Source organism: Platalea leucorodia (assembly GCF_965183815.1).
Source record: "Platalea leucorodia genome assembly, chromosome: 1".
NCBI lineage: Eukaryota > Metazoa > Chordata > Aves > Pelecaniformes > Threskiornithidae > Platalea > Platalea leucorodia.
In genome coordinates this window covers 128,984,338-129,009,738 of record NC_138823.1, presented here as the reverse complement: position 1 = coordinate 129,009,738, position 25,401 = coordinate 128,984,338, and the positions used below count along the sequence as shown (strand labels likewise).

Genomic DNA, 25,401 nt, shown 5'->3' with positions numbered 1-25,401 from the left:
GATCCTTATCATTGTTACTTTTTATTCTTAACTACAGTGGCTATTTAATTCACTTCAGTTATATGCAACATTAAGAATGAGGAAATTGTCGAACCATTTAATCTGTCTAAAATAAAGAGGCAAAGCAGCATCTAATTCCCAGTAAAACTGTTCACATAACCCAGGGATCAGCAAAGCCATTCCTATTTGTTCATGCAATATTTTCCTGTTTTACATAATTAATGCTTGAAATACCCTTCACAGAAATATATCACAACCACAGAGAACTTTCCACTCCTGAGGTTTTATTTTACTGATCTGTACTTCAGTGATATAAATAGCTGCCTTTAAAAAATTTGAAGAAATACATATAATTTAAAACAAAATGATCATTGTACTGGGGAAAAAATAGCTTTGCAATGTTTTGGGGAAGTTTAACTAAAAATAAATTACAAATGAATTAATATGGGTGACTTGTAACTTGCGCAGGCACCTGGGAAAGTAATTTTGATTTTGCTTTTCATATCATTTCCCTATTTGTCTCCAGATATGTTTTTTTTAGAATACACAATATAAACGCGTGCACACATATAGAACATATCCAGAAAATAACAACAGCTGAGTTGTTTAGACTCAGAATAGATACAGTTAAAATGAGAGAAAGCAGAAGAAAGTATGTGAGCCTGCACACTCACGAGATATAGCCCCAAGCTGTATGGGGCCCTTCTGCCATATACTGGTGATGAAGAAAGACAGCACGTAGCATTTTTTAGGAGGAACAGCAGCGCAGAGACTGGGACAACGTGCTGCTTCCCAATTTATGGAAGCTGGAAAGGAATGATTGCTGTATAACAATTACAGGATGTTTCTGTGTCTTCCCATTTTATTGATTGCTGGTGGAAGAAGAAATGCCAAATGCTGGCTTAGCAGATATCAATCAGTTATCAACAGTTTGCAATGATTCTAATTACATCACTGATTTTGGGGGTCATACCAGTAATAACTTGGATGAGATTCAGAATCCAAACTTCAGTATATTTGGCGTGGTTTTTTCCCTCAGTCTACTGAAACTAATCACCAAGATTGGGGTGGTATATATCACTCACTCCCCTGAAACATCACCTTAGAAAGAAGATAACGGCTTGGACATTGAGTCCTAGGTTTGTGCCGTCTCTAGATGTAGAGTGTTGACAATCAGTAAAAAAACCCTTGACTTTGCACAAAAAATGATATTTATTGGAAGTATATCTTTTTCTCTGACAGGCTACCCAAGCAACAAAGCCACTGGATGCTTTGAGCTAACTGCATCATTGGAATCATGATGGTCCACAGATGCAGGAGACAAAGCTTGTACAGAGGCTTGTATATTTGTGTCCCCCAGCTTGTTTCTTTCTTGTTTCTTTTTTTCAGCTGTATTTGGCTTAATAAAAAGTATCAGTTTTCCTTCTACACGGTTTAATTTGCTCCTTTAACATACATGTAAACCAGGAGAAGTTAGTTTATTTGCATTTTTCAGATGGTTGGAAAGAGACTTTTTGACAAACTTCACTTTACGGGAACGGTAAACACCAAAAATCTTCTCTAAGCCATTATGTCCGAAGTATGATTTTAAAAAATGCTTTCAATAATAACGTGCAATAATGTTTTATAATTATTTGAGAACTAGAAAGGATAGTTACCACAGCTCCTAATACCTATGTGTGATTTGGCTCTGCTATGAACTGACACTGCTAATGATCAGCTCAGAACACATACACATACATATACATGAAAAATAAATAATGATGCCATCTAAATTTCTTGTCAAGAAGTGGTCTTAAAAGTATTCCAAAGTAAAATTTATTGTGCAATTTCTCTGAATCACAGCTTCAGAAAATGAACAATAGCGAGGTGCTAGATCTCTGGAGGAGGTACGTTAAAAGTGAGCTGAAGTTCAGGAAAGTAAGAACAATGTATCTATTTCTTACCATTTAAATATCTGATATATTAATGCAAAGGATGATTACAGCCATTAAACATGGATCGATGTCTACATTTTAGCCATCGAAATGTGCCAGACATGCACAACAATTACAAGAAAAATGCTGATTGATTATGTTGTAGAGTTATCAGCAGATGCAGTTAAAAGTAAGGCATCAGTTTAAAAATATGAGTACCAAGGAGACGTGAATTCCATCTACGAAGCAAACAATTTTGTTTCATCACAATAAGCATCATTGACCTTGACTGTGAATGGTATATTTTTAAACTAGCAGTAGGAAGATGATTCAATCTCTGCAGTTTTCTGCTGGGATGAAAATGTTTTGTTTTAAGCAAGCCTTATTCAAAGGCATTTCTCTCTTCAGTAAGTAGCCATTATGAGAGACGAGAGACAAATATATGAATATGACAGATTAAAAAGTTTTATATGTGATAAACTAAGCAATTTATATTAGAGATTTGCCAAGATATTTTAAATATATCATTGAGCCTGTGGAATTAAAGATGAAAAGACCTGGTAGCTGATCTAATCCATCTCTCTGCTCACTGCAGAAACATTTCCTAATGTTACATCTTCCAGTTCTCTCTTTAGTCCAGTCTTAAACAGATTTGCCACATTTGACCTACTCTAAATGTTCCTGTGTTGAGATAAATTTATCCTAGTTATTCCTCTATCTATCTGAACTATTCTAAACAATTTTTCCTCTGCTTTGGTGTGTATCCTGTATATATGTGTGCAATGAATTTATATTCCTACATAGATTTAATGGACATTTGTTTCCCTAGAATTTAGGTTTCCAACAGGTGTCATTCTTGTTTGGGCTTTATAATTTATTTATTTTTTCACAATCCTTGACATATTTCTTTTGGAATTTTCAAATGACTTATTTTTCAAGCTTATGCAACTCTTGAGACCATTTTTTAAAAGAATAAATAAGTAAAAACATTACGAAAATGCAATAAAATGCAGTAATTTTTGACACCCTTCCACAACTTTAAAGCCTGGTTTAAAGAAAAAAAAGATGCTTTTGCAGTCACTCTACTCAGCGTTAATTTCTGCTCTTTTAATCCACTCTATTTTAATTTTAGCTAGCTTTTAATGTAACTGATTTAAAGAGAATTTGACAGAGGTGCAAAGGTCTAAAAGCCAGCAAGTCCCCATGGATCAGCAGGCACAATATACGGCTGGGGCCACATGCAATCCAAGAAACTGCCTGTGACAGTACAAATTGAAGCAAGGCATTGCGTCTTGTGCTGGCTTGCCCCGCAGCCCTCGGCAGCCACCACCCACCAGCAATTGGCAGCCACGTTGTGGCCACCCAGTCTGGGCATGGCCGCCTCTACACTTGTGACCACCAGATAAAATGGCCTTGACAAGGAATTTAAGCAGTATTGATACTAATAGTTTCTAAAACAAGGGAGGAATACTGCAAAAAGGTTTAGTAAAAATTACTTCAAACTGCATGTACATTAATTCAATTTAACTTACACAGCTTCTGGTACACGGATACTCCAGATTGCAATTAGGTGCATTATCAGAAGTAGTTCAGCTACAGAACTCACATTGACCACGTTTTACCCCCTGCTTTTAGTATACATGCCATTGCGACAAATGTCCTTAGCCTTAAAAAAAATGCCAGTCAGCTGACTGCAACACTATCTGTAAAGCTTTCATTTTTCATGTAATAATAGGCAAGGTACAGATTGAAAATAAATGTCATGAAATAAACACATGTGCTTCTAATACTGCTTCTGTAATTCCTGACGGGAATAAAAGTAACTTATGAAACATTTTGTTTATGTAAGGTCTTAGTTCAGTGAACACATATTCAGAAATAGCTTACCGGGTTTTGTTCATCAAGTCTGCTCCACGTGCTTTGTAATAATCTAAATTTTGTTGGAATTGGTGAGTCACTGGTCTTGGATTTCTCTAAAAACAAACAAATAAACAAACAAACAAACCCATATATTTTTTAAAAAGAATACCTTATTGGAATTTTCTAAGAGATTTAAAGCAGAGACAAGAAGTATACTCATTAATGAAGATTAGAAATTTAGAAATTTAAAGAATAATTTATTTTCCCAAGATCTTGGTTTCTCAAGGCAGTAATGCCAGTTACATAAAAGCGAAGTCTTAAAATACTTAAAAGATTACTAAGTGTTACCAGTAAGTCTACTCCACACTCACAGAAATTAGTGTTCTTCCACACAGCAATGAGGCTGTTGGCTGTAGTGGTAACATTTCTAATTAAATCAATAATTCTTGGACAAGTTCAGATACCAATCTGATTTCTTCCTTTAGCTCAGGTACACAATTTTACCACCTCCAAGCTGAAGTGATATATTTCTAAAGAAAATGGTAATAGTAAGGAGAAGCTATAGCTAACATTTTGAACCGAATGCATCCCTAGCAGTGTCTCGGTTAAGGAAAGAATTAAATTTAGCGAGACAACCCGAACACTGCCACTAGATGGCACACGGAGCCTTTTTTCTCTCCGAATTTCACCCTGCTCAAAACGGAGGCCACTAATAAAGAACTCTTCTCCTGTAATAAAATGTGTATCAATCATTAATACTGAACCCAGAAGCCACTTGTTAGTCTCCACCTCTGCCACAATGAAACTATTTCACTGCAGCACGCTGCCTACGGTAGTTCTGAAATCATCCTTTTTGGATCTAATAATCCACTGAACATTGAGTAAGTGTAGACCACAATATATGCATAAAGTGTCTTGATCGAACGAATGCATCCTGAAGGACGTTATTTGGAGGGGGAAGTAAATATTTTTAAATAAAAAAATTTGCATACAGATGAAACCAAAATAACAGAGCAGTACAGAGAGGGCTTTTTTATATATACATATATATATATATATAAAAATTAGAAGACAAATGACTTCAAGTAAATAATTTCTAGTGTAAGAGGAAACAAAATGGTAGATTTCTGCATAATGATCAGAATATTTTTATACAATATTTATATTGTATAAAACAGATCTAAATACTTTCCACATATTTGCTTTAAAGGTTTATTCATTCATAGGCTGTTGCCTTATATTCTGATCTGCCTTCTCAAGTCCTGCTAGTAGTAAATATAGTTTTAATGAACTACGCAATGACCCTTCCGAAATAGTTATTCACAGGTGAGAGTACATTATATTTCTGATGGAGTCAGTCTTCAGCTGTTTCAGTTTCGCGTGTTGTATTTTTGCCCTCCAGATTTCATTACAGACTGGAGTATCCATAACCTTATCCTCTCATTTTCCACATAACTGCAGATAACCCTCCTTCCTTGGAAACCTTATTTTTGGAGGAGGATATAGGAGTTGCATTTTAAAGACCAAAACATTGCATGTGCACAAAAGGAGCGGAGAAGATTTAAAGAGGTGGTAGATATCAAAGGCCAGGGTGATTTCTGGGGTCAAATTTAAGGCTGGGAATTTCCAGATCGTTTCCTGCAGTCAGACTTAATCTTGTATGAAATGTCTCATTTTCTTTCTTTGGAAACACATTAAACATTTTAAAAATATATCCTGTTTGCAATGTTCAAAAAATGAAACAACTAAAAGCTATTAGGCAAGCATTAAAAAAATCCTCATCTATCCTACCACCCACATTGTAATGGCCACTCCATGTTTCTCTTCTGCTGTTATAAAAACAATATTTGCATAACTCTACCCATTCATATGGCTTGTAAGTCAGTCCTCATCAACTGACAGCAATAACAATGAATCAGCTTTAGTTACTATTGCTCTAGTTTGGTAATTCAATGCATTTCTATGATAATCAAATCCAAACTGACGTGATGAGGATAACTGATGGTTCTGCGACTACTATGCGAGTAATCAGTGTAACTTTTCTCCCATGAATTAAATAAATAACTTTTTTCTTTACGTGTCTTGATGACCATTTCAACAACGTGGAAGAGTAAGAGATGGTTGAAATAATGGGCACTTCTAAGTCATAAGACAGCCCTGTGAAATACTGACGTTACCAGATGCTAGCCAGTTTTGCAATTTGTTTCCAATAACTCAGTATATATTTTAAACTTCGCAAAAACATTGGAATTTCTTTTCCACCACTCAATAAATAAAAAAAAATACACATTGCTTCTGAATTAAAAAAAAAAAGAGAGGAAAAGATCATGTGGAACAGTACCTCGAAACATATTTATGCAGAAATGACAAGCAATTCAAGACACGAAAGGCTGATCTACTATCTAAGCACTTAAAGCCATTAATAGGAATAATGATCTAACTTGAACATATGAATGAGACTCAAGCATTACTTTCACAGGGGCCTATTTAAATTCCTATGAGGTTTAAAGATATCAAAGGAAGAAGCAGTTTAAAGTACTATTACATGCAACGAAAAAAAGCCCTCAGAAAAAATGCTGTTGAAAAAACGTTAGAAATGCAAGACAGTAAATATCAAGGGTACTGCTGCAACTCCTTTTGTAATGCTATAGAGATATCCTTTTTGAAAATTTCATTATTTAAAAAAAACCACCTGATACATATGTTAGCAGACAAGTATCCGTGAAGTATCACCACAGAAATTTTAAATCCTTTTGAAAACTGAAATTCAGACAGCAAAAACTATGGTTTTATGAAGATTACGATCTATGTCATTGTGACTGTCCTTTAAATTTTATATTCTTTTTAACCATTTCAGTAAGTTAAATATAAGAAGCAGACAGGAAAATCTACACAATTACAATATCATTTCCTTATGAATTTTAAACTAATTCCCCTCTCTAAGCATACAATTTGAGCTGTCCCCAATATTATATTCCATGTATTAGGACTGAAGACTAAACAAATTTATTTACAGAAAAACATAGCCCTGTTGTTTAAAATATTCACAGTAGCCACATTTTTTTCCTACACAGTGCAATTTAGAATGATCTTATTTGTATTTTTAATTACTTAAGCAAGTAAAGTTTTTCCTTTTCTTTTTCAATTTATGTAAGTAAGTATTTTGACTAGTACCTCAGATAAAATCTTTTTTCTTAAAAGGATAATGTTAAAATGACAGTGAAATCAACCCTTCAAATTAGTAGTTTGTTGAATCCCCCTAAGAAATTGTTTAAGGGCAATATGCAGATTAATACATTTATGTTTTTCCCTTTTTAAGGACAGAGAGCACAGAAATCAGAGAAAAGCTGCCTGTGTCAATACTAGAAATCCCTCTTCCCCACACCCATTTTGTAGGAACAGTCTGCTGGTTTTATAATTCTTCTAATCTTAATTTCTAGCTAGACTGAGCTTAATTTCAACTGGTAGAAAATGCGCAATTTATACTTTTAAAAGGACAATGTACAAAATTCAGATATAGAAGTGCACATAGAAATTGATGTGATTTTGGACTTTGTCTCTTCAAAATGTATTAGCCACAGCCCAAAGGGAAGAGATGCCTCAAAATGTTTCAGGTATCTCTGAGGTGCTCCTGCCTCTGATCCCTTCCTTGCCGAAAAGATGCCCCCCCTCATTTGCTTGCTGAAGCCCTAACCCACGTCCTCCTGCTTCTGTTCCCAGCCACCACCAGACTGACTCACTCCAAATCCCACAGCTGGCAGGAGGTTCTTGGGGACTTTCTATTTGGCTTTATTCTCCTCCAGGGACACGAGGCCAAGTTAAGTTATACCCACACCTGCTCTTTTCCCAGGCGGGGGGCTGAGGCCATGGTCAGAATCACACCGAATGCAACAGAGATTCCCTAAACTTGCATAAACTGCTGAAAAGCAATTCCCACCAGCTAAGAAGCGTGCTCCGTATGCTCAAATTCCCTAGTATAACCCTTTTCCTCCCTGGCCTCCAGAGACATATCATGTCACATTACCCACGGAGTCGGCATGATACAGCAAAGCACGCTTGTGCGTGACAGAAGCCACAGGCAGACTGTTTACAACATACCAGGAAAACCAGGTTACCGCTGCAACGTAACATTTCACCATCTGAATACACGCTATTTGTAAAAGTTTACATGCAGGTGCAAGCGGAGGAATCTCTACAACAGTCTTTTTTCTTCTTTGTCGCGGTATTTCCTTTCCCCCCTCTTCAGTATTATTAACAGAAAAAAAAAATCAAATACAATCTTGCGCAAAATCAGAAGGTTCGGAATGAGAGACAACAATGAAAAAAGATTTTCAATATGTCTGATGAAAAATGAGACTTATTTTAGTGAACATGCCATTGCCTCAATGCCAAAGGAAAAGCACTCGTCATTAGAGAAATGAATCGCTCAGCTGTTTATACGCAAAAAGCTCTGGGGGAATTTCTCAAGGCCCAAACCACAAAGCATTGCAGGGTTACACAAACATATGTTGCAGGTGTTTTAGGGTAGACAGGTGGGAAAACCTCAGCTACTGAAAAATATTCCACTTAATAGATTGTATCTGAAACTAGATAACCTAAATGCAACAGAGAAAAAACAAACAAAACAGCAGCAGTGAATTATATGTACAGGCAGCAATAGGCTCACCAAAATAATCATCTCACTAGTGCCAAATGGGATTTTTTTTAAACTAGTTTTTTTTAATATATTAAACAAATGCTGCCAACATATAACTTTTTTTCTAAACTAATAATATTTTAAGTCTAAACCAAAGAAGAGACTGAGCTAAACATATATATAAAAAAGACAAAGATAATGATGCAGTGTTGTTCTTTTTATTTGAATATTTTTAAGGACCCAGTTTGCTCTTTTTTACCCTCTTTAGCTGACAGGGTAATATTGAATTTTTTCATCATTCTCATACAGCTTAAAACCTTTTTGTACTAAAATGCTATTTTTTTTTCATTTGTTTGTGATGAAAGTTGGAGGAGCATATGACCCTATATTCAGTAACGACTGGGAGGTCAGCAAAGGTTTACCTTTTCCTTCTAGCTCACCTATGCTTCTTTCTTCAATAAAGATGATACAAACGTGGCAAAAATTGGGACTGGGAACAGAGCTGAAATATAACAGCCGAGATGACGACAAGGAATACAGTTTGTTCAGTTCAGCAGCATTTTTTCAATTAGGCACTAATAATAAATATGAAGTGGATACTAATGATTACCTAATAGCCGAGCTGCACAGAGAATTTAAACTTTCTTCTTTTTATTCTTTTGCGAGGTATCCAAGCAGCTGTCTCCACGCTATGACTAGACTTACACAGTATAAGCAATGGCTTAACATTACATAAACGTGCCAAAATACTTTGTATACTAAACAACCAACCCACCACAAACTCCAGAGCATCCAAAGTTAACACTATTCCCCAAACAAAACTTTCCTTTCACCTTCTCATTTTCCTCCTCCCTAGTTACACCTTCTGCAGAACAAGCAACCTGCTGAAGCACAAAAGGTATTCCATCCACCTATGAACCACTGAGTTAAATGCTTACTAAAAAGAAAAAAAAAAACAGTGAGACATTAGAGGACATAATGTGCTATTGCCAATTTTGAAGTGGTTCAAGGCCAACAGCAAAATATCCAAAACACAGGTTGATAGTCTGCAGCTATTAACCCTATGTATGAAAGTAGGACAACATGAACAGTATCCTGCACAGAACTAATAAAGAAGTTCCTTTAATCACAGGAGTCAGGAGATCTGTGCACTAATCTGGCGTTGGCAAAGGAACACCATAATCCTCAAACTGGGAATAATGCTTCCTGTTTACATTTTTCAGAAAGATGCTGTGGGTCTCAGTCGCAGAACTCGTTATTTACAATGCAATAACAGCATGAAGAATTATCATGTTTAATCATTTCTAAAGAAAATTAGGGAGTGCTTTTTTTTTTTCCGCCCGAAACAACAAAAATTCCCGGAAAGAACTGAAAAGGAAAGAAAATTCAGTTAATTGGGTCAAGGCACGAAGAAACCCCTGAACTCCGATCAAGCTGAAATAAATTATCTCCAGTTTTGTTACGTGACAACTCTCCATTCCCCTGGCAACTAGAAATTTCAGATACCAGGAAGATATTTTAAATACTGTGCGTTATGGTCTGTTTTTAACTTCATACACACATGCTTTCTCTCACATGGGCATTCTATGACAAGAGATGAAGAACTGAAAAAATGACAAGTGAGATTTAAAAATGCTTCAGTGACTTGACTAAAAGAAATTTCTAGTTGTATATTTTCGCTTCTTGTCCTAACCAATTGGAAAGTCTTTTTTTTTTTTTTTCCATTTATAGTTTTACAGTGTATTACGCTTTAACAGGTAGATCAAATCCTACCAAATCAGCTTTTATCAATATTCCAGACAAAAAGACCCTGACCTGCCAACATTCAAGTTCATAACCTGCATAAAATCCCCATCTTGCATCAACAGAATCGCTTAAGTACCTTTTAAATCTGCCTCTTAATTTAGTCGCCTATTTTTCAGCTGAACCCTTGGTTTTAAGAAGTAAATTACCTAAATAGTGAGGTATAAATCTGACAGTGTTCAGCCCTACCCTGTGACAGATTTATGCTCTGGCATCTTGCAGCCCCGCACAGTTAGGAACAGGAGTTTTACAACATCGTGGAGGAAAGATCCAGGCTTTTGAAGGGAACATACAGCAAGCCTTGCTTTAAACTCTGGAATGCTCAAAATTACGAGATTTAAAATATGACATCTTTATGTACAGAAAAGCTACCACATTATGGTTTTATTGGCACTCGTTTTGGACAACCTGCATAACTCACTGATGGCTTTGTGAGTAATGCAGTTATCTGAAGCTTACACTGATAAAACCCTTATAACCACACTTAGAGCATTTTATCTTCTCCAGATACATGCCTGTACACAAATCTCACATATCAGAGAAAAAAGAGAACATTTTAAGGTGCTATTTGGTTATTTCTGTTACGTGGAAAAGAAACAGATTAATTTATGTTCCGCATGTAACATACTACGTAAAACACTTGAAAAAGGTCACTAGAGGACTGAAAAAGGCTGTCTCAAAGAGCCCCATGCACACACCACAGCAAAAGCAATATGAGGTCCAAGTCTTTTCCTCTAAAACACAGAGAGAAGCTAAGGTCCTGGTGCTGCGGGACAAGTAATCCCTTTCATTTTGGGCTTCTAATAATGGGGATACTGCAGAGCCATTTTGAACACTACTGCTCCTTAAAAAGATAAAGGACAAAGAGTCCTATCTCACATCTCCAAACCTAATTTTCCATTAAAAGTTATAGCAAAGGATAAAATGTACCATTCCCACTTCTATCTTGAAAGTATATTGCTCTTCCAGAGAAGCGTTCCCCAATACAAATGTACTCAAATAGCTTTGTATACAACAATTAATACATTAATATTTACTACAAAATATGTCAATACACCAGCAGTATATCTACATTTATATCAGAAGAGACTGAACTTAAATTCCATCATAATAGATTGGATATGATTCAGTAGCTAATCTTTCATACATTATTGAAAAGTTATGAATCTATTTTTATGTAACTCACAGTTTGTGTTTTGCAAATTTTAGTCAAATAAATAAATTATGATACGGAGAACTTTTGATTAGGTAGAATCCAAGTGCTTTAAGTGTTTTAAGTGCTTCCTTTTGATAAACTACCTTGCAAACTAGAAGTGATTAATTGAATTGTCAGGTTGCACACAAGAAGAACCATAATCACCTCACTCTAACACTGTTAGATACATTTTATTAGTGTAATTTTATAAATAACATCATTACTCTTTAGGAGAGGGTCAGTAGCTTTAGATGACTTCTTAAACAGAAGTAAACTAATCATTTGAAAGAAACAGCCCCAAGAAATTCACAAGCAATAAGTTTTATTGGTAGCTAAAGTAATTAAGAGCTTAAAGTGCTTCAGCTTCTTGCTTTAGCATCAAGTACAATCAGAATTGCTTCTACTTTGCTACTAAGGATATCAACTTGCTCAAAGAGAAAGCACAGTTTAAAGTTTTGGCTTCCAATAATAGCTTTCTCTTCCATCTTGCCTCTCTAGAGTACTTCCCCTTAACATGACAGACCTTATGAATTCCCAGTCAATATTAACAGGAATGCTGATCAGCACAGGAGAATAATTATTTCCCTATTTCTAAATTTTCCCTGATCGCCCCTCTGGCCTGAACATGATATTGCTGCATCTCATGCCTTCTCTTCCTGATTAATGGAAGGCACCTTGATAAAAGGCATAATTATGAAATCTGAAGAGAAGATTAAAAAATGAAAACACTTTTTTTTTTCCTTGTGTTTGCAATTCTTAGTCCAGTTGACTGATCAGCAAGTAGTTGCCTTGACTATTTATTGAATAATGCTTATGTTACTTGCTGTTCTATACAATACTATTATATACTTGGTTTAATATTAGCCAAAAGTAGAAACAATGGTTCCTAACCTGCCTTTAGCTGTCTCCTCTGAAAGACTCTGCAATTCTCCACCTGCCCAGAAATCACCAACCATGCCACCAACTCCTCACTGCCCTCAAGGCCAGCAGCTCTGGGTGACACAAGACCAGCAATGAGAACAACAAAGTCAACTTGCCCTCCCTTGCTGGGCTCTGCTCTCACTGCCAGGAGTGGACTGCAGCACCATCTCGCTTGGCCCTACACAGAAGTGGGACAAGTCCTTTGTTTCTGCACCATCTTACCTGTGGCACAGCTTTGTCTTAACTATGAGAGGTGTCACTGTTCAGGAAGCTTTGCTTTATTCTGAATTATTTCCCACCATTTTCCTATTCATTTAAACCTAATGGCCGCTTAGCTTGCATTGATACAATACTTGTGGGTTCTTAACCAAATAACTAGCCTGCGCATACAACGCTAAAGACAGAGCAATACTGGAAACTGCATTGCAGTTGGCAATCTAAGAGATAGCTCTTTTGAGCGATGACTACTGTGTTACGTACAATACTGAGGCATCAGACGGACTTTAAAACATTTCTCATTCATAAAGTCTTGACTAGGTAACTAATCAACCACTTGCCAAGATTTTTTCCCGAAAATATTACTTGTGACGTAGAGGATACTTTGAAGAAGATGACTATTTTATGGTGGGTTGATTAAATGGTTAACCTATCGGGGGGAATTGCAATGAACTTTGGGAGAGATGAGAAAGTTATTGTCCTGTGAGTACTGACCACATAGCCTTTTTATATTTTAAAATGCATAGGTGCACTAGGAATGAAGGTTTTGAAACAAATGTAGAAAAACTAAGAGGATTTTTAATTTATGGTACACTTACTATTTTTATGTGGTACTATGGCAACATGGTTATTCAAAGTAATTTATCATTAAACACATAGCTGCCTGACATACCTTATTCTATTAATGAAATACAATAACTGAATATTTAGAACAATAATTCTTAAAACAAAGCATGGCTTATCTCCTTTGTTTCTGATTTTAAGAACATGAACATAAACAAAGAACAAGTTAATATAATGGCTTTTGCATGTATAATATATGCAATTCTTAGTTGTACAGGCCCACATTAAAAAGCTTAGCAGGCAGGTACAGACAAACCATCACTTTATTCAAAGTGAGGTGTTTAGATTACATTTAACCGTAGTGTATTTGCAAATGGGGAAGTTAGACCATCAAAATGCTTGGGTTCACTACAAGGAACTGAATGTGGTTGTAAAACCAGAGGTCAGTTTGAAGATCCCGACACATTTTTGTTCATAGAAGTCTATCTGCATTGCATTAAACATCCAAGATCTTAATCTTTCAGAAATTAAGGCAAATAGAAGTTCTCTGTGAATCACTGAAAGTAAATGCATTTATTTTTTGTTTCTCCTAATTCCTTTCCTCCCAGATGAAGAGACAGGTGCTTAGCTCTTCTGGAAAACCTTGTTTCCTTTATCAGTCACACCCCCTGCCAAGGCAACTCTCCTTTAAATTGTAGGCGACCTTACGTGTACCGCCAGCTCATACTGCATTGGGATATCCATTATCCCAGATTTCTGATACTTACTTTTCATACAGCCCAAATCCCTAATATATAATTGTGAATCTCCTGAAAAATCAGTCACATTTTTCATGATCGGAAAAAAAAAAAAGAAAAAAGCAAAAAGCAAAAAGCAAACGTTTGTTCAGGCCCCCTGTCCCCCCCGCCTTGTTGGTACCCCTCTAACCAAATGGACTCCGCACCCCACTCAATGTGTGTCGGTACAAATTAACGAGCTGCTAATGCCCAAACGCTGCCAGATCCCAACTTCTGATTGGCTGCAATCTGGTCATTAAAGAGAGGTAATTAATGCCAGATTGCACACACAATGCTAACAAACAAACAAAACAACCCCAAACCTGCTTTTCTCCTGCCACAAACAGCAAAACAAACAATACTGACATAACGGCAGCTTTCAAAGGACAGTTGCAGCTCTGCAGCGGCACCTCAGTTAATGAGCGTATAGAAAAGAATTTATCTGAAGAAGAAGAAAGTGAAACTCAACAGCCTTTCAGGCACATGAAACTAGCTTGGAGAAACTCTGAGACGGTGGCAGCTACTTAAGAAGAAAATTCAGCTGAAAATAAATGTACAAAGAGTTCGGTTCAAAATTTCAGTAATGTGTTTTCCCCTTGTCACTTATTGCTCAGATTGTGAAAAGTGTTAAAAGCTGGAATGCAGATTTCTCTGACTAATTGTTATATGAGTGATCATGACCATATATTATTGCTTAAGTTTTCTGGCAGTACCTGTAATTTCAGTCATGACAAACCAATATGACTTCTTTGAAATGTCATGTATGCTTCATCATGGATTTAGTTAGAATTTAATATTATTATATGGCTACTTTCAATGTCAGCAAATAGCTCAAAATACAATGTTGAGAAAATAGCAGCAGCAGTAACTAGAATATTATTAGCATAACTTACAAATTAATTCCCATCAACCACGCACAATCACCTTCTTTTTTTTGAATCGATGGCTTATGATAAAAGGTGTCTCCACTGAATTAAGCTCCTAACTAGCTTGCTCAACGAATAGGGTAACTCACCACATTAAAATATCTGAGAGCAAACTTGTTTTACAGGAATATTAAGAATAAATACAGTAAGCTCTCAGACAAAGGATGGTTGTCAGGTTCTTAGTACGCAATATAAAACCTTAATATTCTATGTAGCACTTTAGTTTTCTAATAAGTCATTGTGATAAGGTTAACACTTCAACACAGAACAACATACAAATAAGAACACCCAAAGATGAAAATTACTTTGCTTATGTTGCTGTATTAGAATTTTATTTGCTAAAGGGTGAAAACAGATTTGCAAAATTCACAGTTAACTTAAAACAATAGTTTTAAACCTTTTATTCCTAGCCCTGCTGCCTTCAGGAAGGAAAGAACATCTGGTTATTTAAGGAACACAATATGTTCGCATTTTCTATGACTTTTGTTTCTAATTGGGTTTTTTAATTTTTTTTTTATTTGAACAACTCTAGTTAGAACTATGTTTTTTAATCACTTTATATTTTTCCACTGCCCTATCTCCATATCTCTACTTCTTAATTTCGCAGTCTTTGCTTTGAAAATTAACAGTGCTCAATGGTTTTGATAAGGAAAAAAATGAAGAAAATTGGCCACTCGTGGGACATTAAATACACAGAGACACACCTTCAGTAAATGCTTTTGGATATACACAAAAAATCTTCCCCTTATTTTCTCATTTCACATATACATACTTTTAATAGCCCATTCTTCCATAAGCAGCTCTACTTTTATATTCAGAAGGACTAGAAGTGCATAGAAGTTACTTTCATATAAATAATTGAGGTAATTATCTGTTCAAAGATTAGAAATGTGAAACAAATACTCTGCTAAGCAGGTTACCTTTATCACCCTATGCAAAGACAACAACACTGATTTGAGCTTTTCATTCTACGTTTTCCCAAAAACTGGAGCTAGCCAAATGCAGAAAAGGCTGAAATTCAATTATTCTGCATTGATCCATACTCATGCCTGTAAAATTAGCCTCTCTCAGGCCCCCCTTCAGAGACAGGTGCATTAACTTGTTTTCAGCTATTATGGAGATGTGTATTTCTCTTCTGTGGCACTGGAATATATCAAGGATGTGGTATCTAAAGCGTCCTCTCATCCCAACTGCCAACTGGGGTTCCCGAAGTGAAAAGGAGAGCTGCTGCACGCATTAGATTAATGGCAAGCACTAATTACTTTTCATATTATTGTTATCACTGGATAATGCTAAGGCTTCTGCTAAGGTTTGATTCCACAAAAGGTCAGGAAGTTGTATTTGTCCATAGGTAAGAAAAAAGTGCCACCCATCTTTTAAGTATAGCTTTCTTTTGACATTTAGGTTACTCTCCTGGCAATGACCGCAGTGAAAAGAAGCAAACAAAACGCAACAGGTACATCAAGCCAAAGTTTAGCTCTCCTGATAGTCTACAAGACAAATAAGTAAGGAGGAGATATCTGTTATGTCAGACCAAGGAAACAGAAGAAATAATGGATGTTATTAGACGTGCAAACCCCGATTATCTGCAGAATCAGAAGTTACGGATGGAAAGGTCATATCAGGTCCATCTTAACTACTTCACCATCTATGACAGGATTGTTCCTCAAGAATCTCTCAGTTTTATGTACATACCACCAACCTTTCTTAGTCCAAATACCCCACAACTTCCCCTCAGTGAGATTATTTGGCATTTACCTAGCTGCAAAAATAATTCCGAAGACAATATGTATTAACAAACCTGCAAGAGGCAGATTCCTGTTTGTCCCTGTCCATGACTTCTAAACTGCATTTCTTGTCCAGCTGAGATTTAAAGCTCCAAGGGGCAGAGAGCAAGCTTCTCTTGGATATTTGGAACAACACTAAACATTCTTGCTATGTTCAAAAAACAATGAAATAAGCCACTGGACCACGTCACAGTCTCCCACAGATGAGTTCCCACTTCACATATTAAAACCCAAGCGAAATCTTGGAAGAAATGCCACACAGAACAACTCAGCCCTGGCTCAGGAGATCTAAATTGCACTGAACCAAATGTAATTTCCCATTAGAAACTAGAAGCTGGTGATGGAGAAATGCACAGGAAAACATCAAAGGAGGAAGAAAAATCATTAAGCACTGAATTTGCTAATCATCACTTACAAGTTACACTACTGACTAAAATCTCCTTGTCTTTTCTTCCAATCTTCTTTTATCTGCTTAGGGAATAAAGGCAAACTGAATTATCTTTATGCAGATAGCAAAAAAAAGGTATCATAATTTTTCCACTTATATTGGGTATATAATCTGTGTACTGACTTTAGACTGCTACAGCACCCATGATGTCTTGTTGAGTCTTCCTTTTCATTCTGTGTAATGAAAAATTTTGACAGACTTGGAAAATTTTTATGTGTAGGTCTTATAGAATAACAAGACTTCCATTTCAGAAATACTTTGGACTGAACCAACATGTGCTTAAAGACATAAGTGAAACTTAAAATCCATCTAGGGTAAGAGAAGATAGAGGTACTCAAGCTATTATTTCAAGCATTGAAAATACATTTCTTTCTCAGACCACGAGCTATTTTTTCTTTTAGAGTGATCCTTTAGAACAGTTTAACTTCCTTACTGTAAGAAGTCCAGATCTGTTTATGCAGTCTCAACCCAAAGACCCAACGTAAAATGAGAGGTGGCTGGAAGTCCTTTAGGGCTCTTCGTTCTCTGGAAATCCCAGCTTCCTAACCTTCAGAGTATTTCCCAATCAGGTAAATACAGCTCAAAAATGAGGAACAATTGTAATTAATCATATTTAAACTGACAAAACAACTAGCAGTCATTGCATGAAAGAGCTTTAAGTACTCATTCACCTGAGTGAAGGGAGAACTACCTGAAAGACATGGTAGGAATTACATCCAATATTTTTCTGAAAGGTGTTCAAGGCGCACCTGAGAATGTTAATTCATAGGACACTGAGGCCTTATGAGCCTGACAACTTCATTCAGTTGGAGACAAGAGCGTAAGGAGCGGAATAGTGATCAAGCTTCTTTCATGTGAACTTGGTCACTTATTTTAGCCCCCTTCAGCTGGTAGGATACCTTGTATACTGTCTAGGATGCTTCAGAGGACAGCTGAATAATTAGTAATGATTCTATCTTTTAACATATACCTTCAATAAATGACAGATTACATATCGGATTTAGTTCACTATCTTAGCACAATTTCCCTCCCTCTGTATCTTCCCGCTAAGAAATTCTTCTATCTTGTTTTGCTAAGAGAGTACATAAATAAATGCTGGGCAGTCTGATTTCACAGACAGCTGCTGAAATCTTAAGAAAGATTCCTGAAATCTAACGTTACAAACTTTCTTACACGCTGAAAAAACGGTATACTTTACTTCTCGTCATGAAAGAAATCTCTGTGCCTGAGAGGAATGAAGAAAGCAGCTGTAAGGATGCAGATTTCTGCAAAAAACTGATATAGAAACAAAGAGACAATTTTTTTCTTAATCCATAAAAGTGTAAACATTGGTACTGAATGAAATTTTGCAGAAGGTAGTCAGAGTGCAGAAGTGATGATTTTTTCACTTTCAAAGGTGACGTGCATCAAGATGAGGGAAATCAGACTTTACAGTGGCAGCCTACTAATGGGACATGCACAAAGACAGTTCAAAACCAGCAGCACAAGTTCTGCTATCTGCCAAAGATCTGAGTACTGCAAAGATTACTGTGTACAGCTTCATCTCAAACACTTTATCCGCTATACTGTGGATATCTGCTGTATATTATATCCACACATATACACATGCCATTCTAGGACAGCAAGAGGTTTACTTTTTTTTTAGTATAGATGAGTATATCAGAAACTGTATGCTAGTAATATGTAACATAAAATTTATGAATTTATACATTTTATTCATGTGAATCTTTTCAGGCTGTAACAGCAGACTCATTTTTAACTGAAAACCATCACATAACTATTATATATTGGGTGGGGGTAGTGCTTTAAGGATTAACAGTGATTAATCTGCAGAAATCCCATCAAAAAAGTCTTACAGATGAAATAGCATGACAGTTTCTATACAGCTTACTAGGTTATTATATAAAATATTACCATTTCCATCAAAAGTATACTTTATTGTGAAAGATGTCTGTGCAGAATACCTGGCAAAGGTATTCTAAAGAGCATAAACATCTGCAGTTACCAGAGCTCCTGGATAACTTTAGCAAAGTAGTAGGATAGTATCCTTTAAAGAGTAAAGGGACTTGTTTCTACTCTTGGTTACCAACTCTTTCCTTCAGCATTTTTGTCAGGTAAGAAGAAACTTGAAACTGCAGTTTAGTCCCCAAAATGTAGGTTGTTATTAACTTTATAGTATTTAGAACATATTATTACAGAGTTTTATTCCCTGTATTTACAAAGTGAGCATCTCACCTTTGGATCTCGGAGAAAAAGTGCTCTGAGGATAAGGGAGTGAACATCTCCAATAGGTGGATAATGCATCAGAAGTCCCAAACAGGTCTGATAATTACTTGAAATCACTGCAATGAAAATGAAAAAAGGAAAAAAAAAGGAGAAAAAACCCAAGTGAAATATTACTCTGATTTTGATATTCTAAAACAGTACCTTTTCCAGCAGATTGATTACAGTTCAGATTCAGCTGTCTTTTGCCACATTAAGTCTCCTAGAACTCAAGCAGTGCTCAAAGATGATATTGCATAATCAAGCTTCATGACTACGCTTGGTCCAGTATCGTTAAAGACAATGCTGAACCTACCACTGACTTTATTTCACAGACATTTATGTTAGTTCCAGATTTAGATGCCTAAATTTAGATCTCTGTAGCTGTGCACCTAAAGCCTGCCTGAGTCAGTGGAGGTCAGGGCAACACAGTCAGTGGAGCTTGAAGAACTAGTCCCACACTCCGAAATGGACACTGACTTTTCAGACACTCATCTGCAGAAACCTAAATTTAAGTATGATAATTTGTGAGAGAAATTTTACCTTCAATCCTGCTTTTATGATAACTTCCCCCACTCTGACAAATCTTTGCTGAAATATCTTTTATGTTGTTCTTATGTATGTATACATATACATAAAATGATGCCAACAACTCCCTGTTTTCTCATAAATCAGAAACTATTCACGAAATGTTCAGGAAAAAGGGAAAAGGCTAGATTTTAATTTCATAAATACTTAAAAATATAATATACCATTAACTTCATTAGAATTTTTTACTTATTCAGGAAATTTTCAGCATGCTTTGCTGAAGTTTTTAATTTTGTTATAATTGTGCTTGATTTTATCTGAATCTGTGTAAATATACTTTATGGTTCTTTGCTTGTTGTTTTCATCTTCTGTTTTGTTTTTTTTTGTTTGTTTGTTTTGTTTTTTTCCTTTTTCCCCCAAATCAATCTAATTATGAGTGCAATTATTAAAGACATCTTTTCAGGCAGGTCTATGTAAACTACTTCATTTCTTTTGCACCATCTAAATCCAGGCAATCCATCTGCCACAGCTGTCAAAGCAATGCCTGTTAATGATGCTTGCACTCTGCAACATAAAGACAGCCTCCAACAATAGTAATTGTAAATAAATTTTTAACAAACTTTACTATTCTGAGAACTTTAGCTGTAGTAACAAATACTTTTAATTAATCAGGCCTCTATGCCAGGAAGGATCACTGCAAATACAAAATTATTTTGAATCAATAAAAGGCAAAATAAAGAACTGTTTTGTGGACAGAAACATTTAAATGTCTGACTTTTTTTCTTTCATGTGAATAAGCCTCATATCCTCCTGTACCTTTCCTCCCTCAACAAGAGGATTATGGGGAAAAGATGCAGGACTGGGCAAGATGAATAATTATAATCTGTGTAGGGAACCACTTTATCATCTTCATTTCCGTTGCTGATCCGACAGCTTGTAATTTCATACATCTGCTTTCATTTGTAAAGCACTCACTTATCCTACTCATTCTTTATCTGTTCTGCCTGTTCTTTTTCCTACCCTTTGTTTTTCTTGTTCATATTCAGGTACCTGTTTTTTCTTCTTGAAGTCACAAAGCTGGCATAATGAACACAATACAATGGTCTCTGTCAGAGTTCTTTCAGAGGAGTAGAATACGAGCACCACATAGTATATACCCAATCAAACTCTCATACGTAAATCAAATTGAAGATACTGTACTGCAGTTATGATCATGATGCCTTTTTACCAAAGCAAATAAAAATACTGGAAATGGATAGTAAATTCTAAATACTTTTATAAACGATAGGCAGTAAGACCAATGCATTTCTCTTTTGAACAGATCACTATGTGTTCTGTTCTGCAATCCAATATGGATTAAAATTATCCTTTCTTTATTTTTCCTGGAAGAGTTCTTTGCTGTCTCACAGATATAGAGAAAAGTAAATATTAAAAAAGCTAATTTATTTTAATGGTGCAGACTTGACTCCTGACAAAAAATTATATTTTCAACCATGAGACATTTACTCTAATTATTAATTTTTTGCAATGTATAATAATGAAGCAATTGAATAATCAGGCTCAATGGGGCTTTGAGCCACTTGATCTAGTGAAAGATATCCCTGCCCATGGCAGGGGATTGGACTAGATGATCCCTGAAAGCCCCTTCCAACCCAAACCGTTCTATGATTCTTGTCTCTTCAGGACAAAATGTATAATATTACCCAACAGAGTGGTGGTTTTCTTAAAAATGACCCAGAAAATAGCAGTAAAACAAAATAAACACCCCTTCTCTGAATATGCATATCAGTTAAAAGGATTTCCAAGAAACAGCTGTAGGATAAAGTTTCTGGAAGAAGATTCTGTGCAATACAAATTTACCCAGTCTCAGCAGTAGCTGGATGGTGCTGAAGTTCAGTGGTGAAATATCTTACACTGTGGCCAGCTGCCTTATAATAACCTTGGTGCTTCTGTACCTGTGCTTTTCCTTCACCAATTGGCTTGGCATGAGTCACATCTGGATCCAACTTTTATTGTGAACAACAAGTTCTCACTTCTCCAAAGAAGAATGCTATTGGTATTTCTAGGGAAAGGACTAGAGAAACTCTTCTACATAGAGAAAGCAATCTTACTGCCTTTTGATTAATATTTGTTACGCAGTGCTCAGAGGAACATCAAATTGCTTTTTCCCTTCTGCTATAGATGAGACTGACTTTTTTCTGTTGGTCCAATAACCATTCCTGGACGTAAGCAGCAATAATAGTGATGGAAAACATGTAAACTAACTGTACCTCTCCTCAATCAAGTCCTAATTTTCTGCCACATGTAATTCCTTAAGAGTTGAATGTTTGATGCCACCAAACCTGATGTATCCAGATGACTTCCTAACCCAGGAAGGGTGGAACTACTTCCCCCTGCTGCTTTACGCATGGCTATGTTCTCTTTAGTAGGCCCTAAATTGAGTTAAACATAGATAATATTAACATCTTGCGCTATAACAAAAATAAGAAATCAGCTCCTCTAAGAAGAAGCTGTGGCTCCTTTATTTCCCTCAAAATATTCAGAGCGCTTTTAGATAAATAATATATATCCTAACAATGGCCATAGCTAGTCTTCAAGTGGAAACATGACAAAAATATACTTATTCTAACACTGATCAGTCAAAATTAATTCCTGGTGCAATAATGACATTAGTTTACTATGAAAAATATAGACAGGTCTTCCACGTTTCTTCATTTTTGTCCTTCTTGAAGGGAAGTATATAAAACATATATATTTTTGCACTGCACCCTCCCCTCCATTCTGATTTCATCAACAACTGCATATACATCCATATTGGTGAAAAAAAAGTAACATATTCATGCTTCTGATGTGACAGATTTTAAAAAAAGAAGGTTATTTTACATGAATTTTTCCAAACTCACAGATACTTTCGTACGCAACCTTACACTTGGCTTGTGAGGATTATCACTCCACGGATAAAGCTCTGCTTGGATACAGATGTAAAACTGAACAGAGCAGTTTACAGAATGGCTGTGTACATGATTATATATCTGTAATCTCTAAAATGTATAAACAATAATCTAATGATCTAAATGCTCCCTTCTCCTTGAATAATATCTCATTTGAGTAACAGAGGATTTCAAAACTAAACTAAAAATAAAATGAAAAATATAGCAGAAATAATACTTTCATAAAATCATGTTTTTGAGAACATCACAATAAAACACAGAAAAAAATCCATCAATTCCCAAACCAGCAACTTCTCCCCCATCCCCAAATGTTTTCGTATAAAAGAATCTGCATGATATTTAAACTTTCAAATGCTTTCAGTGTTGTATTATTATCATTGCTTATGTTTGGCATTTTTATATCATAATATCTTAGGAGCTCTATTACTATTCCTGTTGTTTCAAAGTTTTTAAACTGAAAATTTCCAGACGGTTTATTTATAGATGACTAACATCATCAGGTGTTTTGAGCTAACATTTCATGTCACCAAATAAAGAGAAGCTTTTAGAAACTTAATTTATTTGAAAATGTTTTTAAATAAAAAAATGAGGAAAGATGGAAAACTTTTCTATTACAGATATATAAGAAAATCTTTCTTTTATCAAATTAAGAACTGGGGAAATCACTACAGTTTGAACTTGACTTTGAAAATATATTCAACTTTAGAGTATTTATGATCAGGTATTTTGTTTCACCATTCTAATATGCTTAGAGTAACGAATTAGGTCCAACTATAGGACAAAAAGTCACTTATTACAGAAACAGTATATGTATGAAGTATTAGCTGTCCTGAAGAGATGACTTTGCATCTCATTTGGGCAAATGTACTCTACTTTAAAGCTATTTACCACTTTATTTACTAAGCCTGGGGATTTCAGAGAAAAGAGGGAGACTGATTTCATACAGATGCCTAGAACATGTTTTTAGCTCACATTTTTAGTTACCTCATACCGATACTTGTACATAAGCATCACAAAGCAAAAGAAAACAAACCCAGAACAACCTTCCCTACCCCAGGAGAGAGACGGTACTTACAAATACAGTTCTAAAGTATTTTTTTTTTAAAGGGAAACAGTGACACAAAATAAAATACTGATGTTAAGAAACATTTTTACGTACATCTGCACTACATATCTATACCAAAAATTTCAAGATTATTTCAGTTTATTGCACATAAACAAGCCAGACTTAGATTGCAGAACATAATGACCTGGAATCAGATCATCCTGAAACAGCAGCATTAATTTTGAAATGTCTAAACTGAATTAAACGTCCACTTCTTTGAGAGGAATGTAAGGTAGCTCTATATGCTGCATGTTTATTAAAAAGTAATTAAAAAACCACATGAAGGCAGGCAGTGGAACGACAGTACGTGTAAAGCAGATGCACGTTATATTTTCAAGACTGGACCCTAAAATAGGAACCACAGATGTTGAAAACTTCATGTGTCCTAGAATACAAAATTGTGTCAAATACGTGACCTTGTTATAAGCTAAAGCTTATAGCTTGTATAGAATTAACTCTGAACAGCATGCTACAGAATTCATATATTTAATGACAGACATGCATCTTACTGCAAAACGCATACTTTGTTGCAGCAAAGTTGTATATAGAATTTTTTGCAAAATATGATGAGACAGAAATAAATGCCTCAACTAATCATTACATACCTTCCTCCTCCCATTCACAATTATATAAGCTAACAACATTTTTGTGATTTCTTGTTTGTCCCAAATTAATGTATTTATTGGTCATCATTAACCCATAAGAATTCACTTTTGCACATACTTCAGGCATACTAAAATAAAATAAAATAAAATGAAAAGATCAGTTTTTTAAAGATGCCACTCTTGCATAGAATAAACCTATTTTGTAATTGTTACTCATCTCTGCGTTTAAATTTCCTTCAAGATATATCTTAAAAAATTATGAGTCATTGTCTTGTGCATTTTCACATTTCTCACAGCAGAAGAGCATAAAAATATTTCCAGTGTCAAAGGGAGGCTTTACTCAATTCATCGGCTTGGTCAGAAGGTGGAGCTCTATACATACCTGTGTCACTTACTGCACATAAAATCCGCAACTACATATAAAAACACAGAAGTACTCAGAAAACAAACCTGCATTTAACTCCAAGATAGATACAAATTGTTTCATAAATACAGCAGACCGCATCCGATAACAAATGGCTCCTCTCCTAGCATTTGAAACGATTTTCAGTATGTTAAAAAAGCCACAATGAAATTTAGCATTTCTTAAGTCCTCTTTTTCTTTGAAAAATAGGTTCACATTCTTTTTAAAAGATCATAAGATAGTTGATACTTACAGGCATCTCTAATATATAACAACATGGCTACAAAAATGTAGTCAACTAAATTCAGGGTGATACTGTCAGCAAATAGAGCATCCCAGACAACCAGAAGGTCCTGAAGTGGGAATTCACGTCCAAACAGGAGCCTTACCCATCGCCTGAAAAAAAAGGAAAAGACGTGATTTGTATTTCTCCATTTTGCCAAGTACGGGAAAGTCAGGATACATACCCCAGGATCAACTACAATCCACAACATTTTAC

At 35.6% G+C, this 25,401-nt stretch overlaps 1 protein-coding gene across 2 annotated transcripts in view; it reads right to left on the bottom strand.

Moving 5' to 3' along the window:
* Nucleotides 1-25,401, bottom strand: part of TBC1D5 (TBC1 domain family member 5) — a 321,760-nt gene that overhangs the window by 57,232 nt on the left and 239,127 nt on the right. For both annotated transcript variants that reach the window (XM_082307468.1, XM_082307469.1), the window contains 3 exons: nt 25,156-25,298; nt 19,284-19,390; nt 3,804-3,889 (listed from right to left, as the gene is read on the bottom strand). In XM_082307468.1, the coding sequence (XP_082163594.1) occupies nt 3,804-3,889; nt 19,284-19,390; nt 25,156-25,298 (336 nt within the window). The remainder of the gene's footprint in view (nt 1-3,803; nt 3,890-19,283; nt 19,391-25,155; nt 25,299-25,401) is intronic.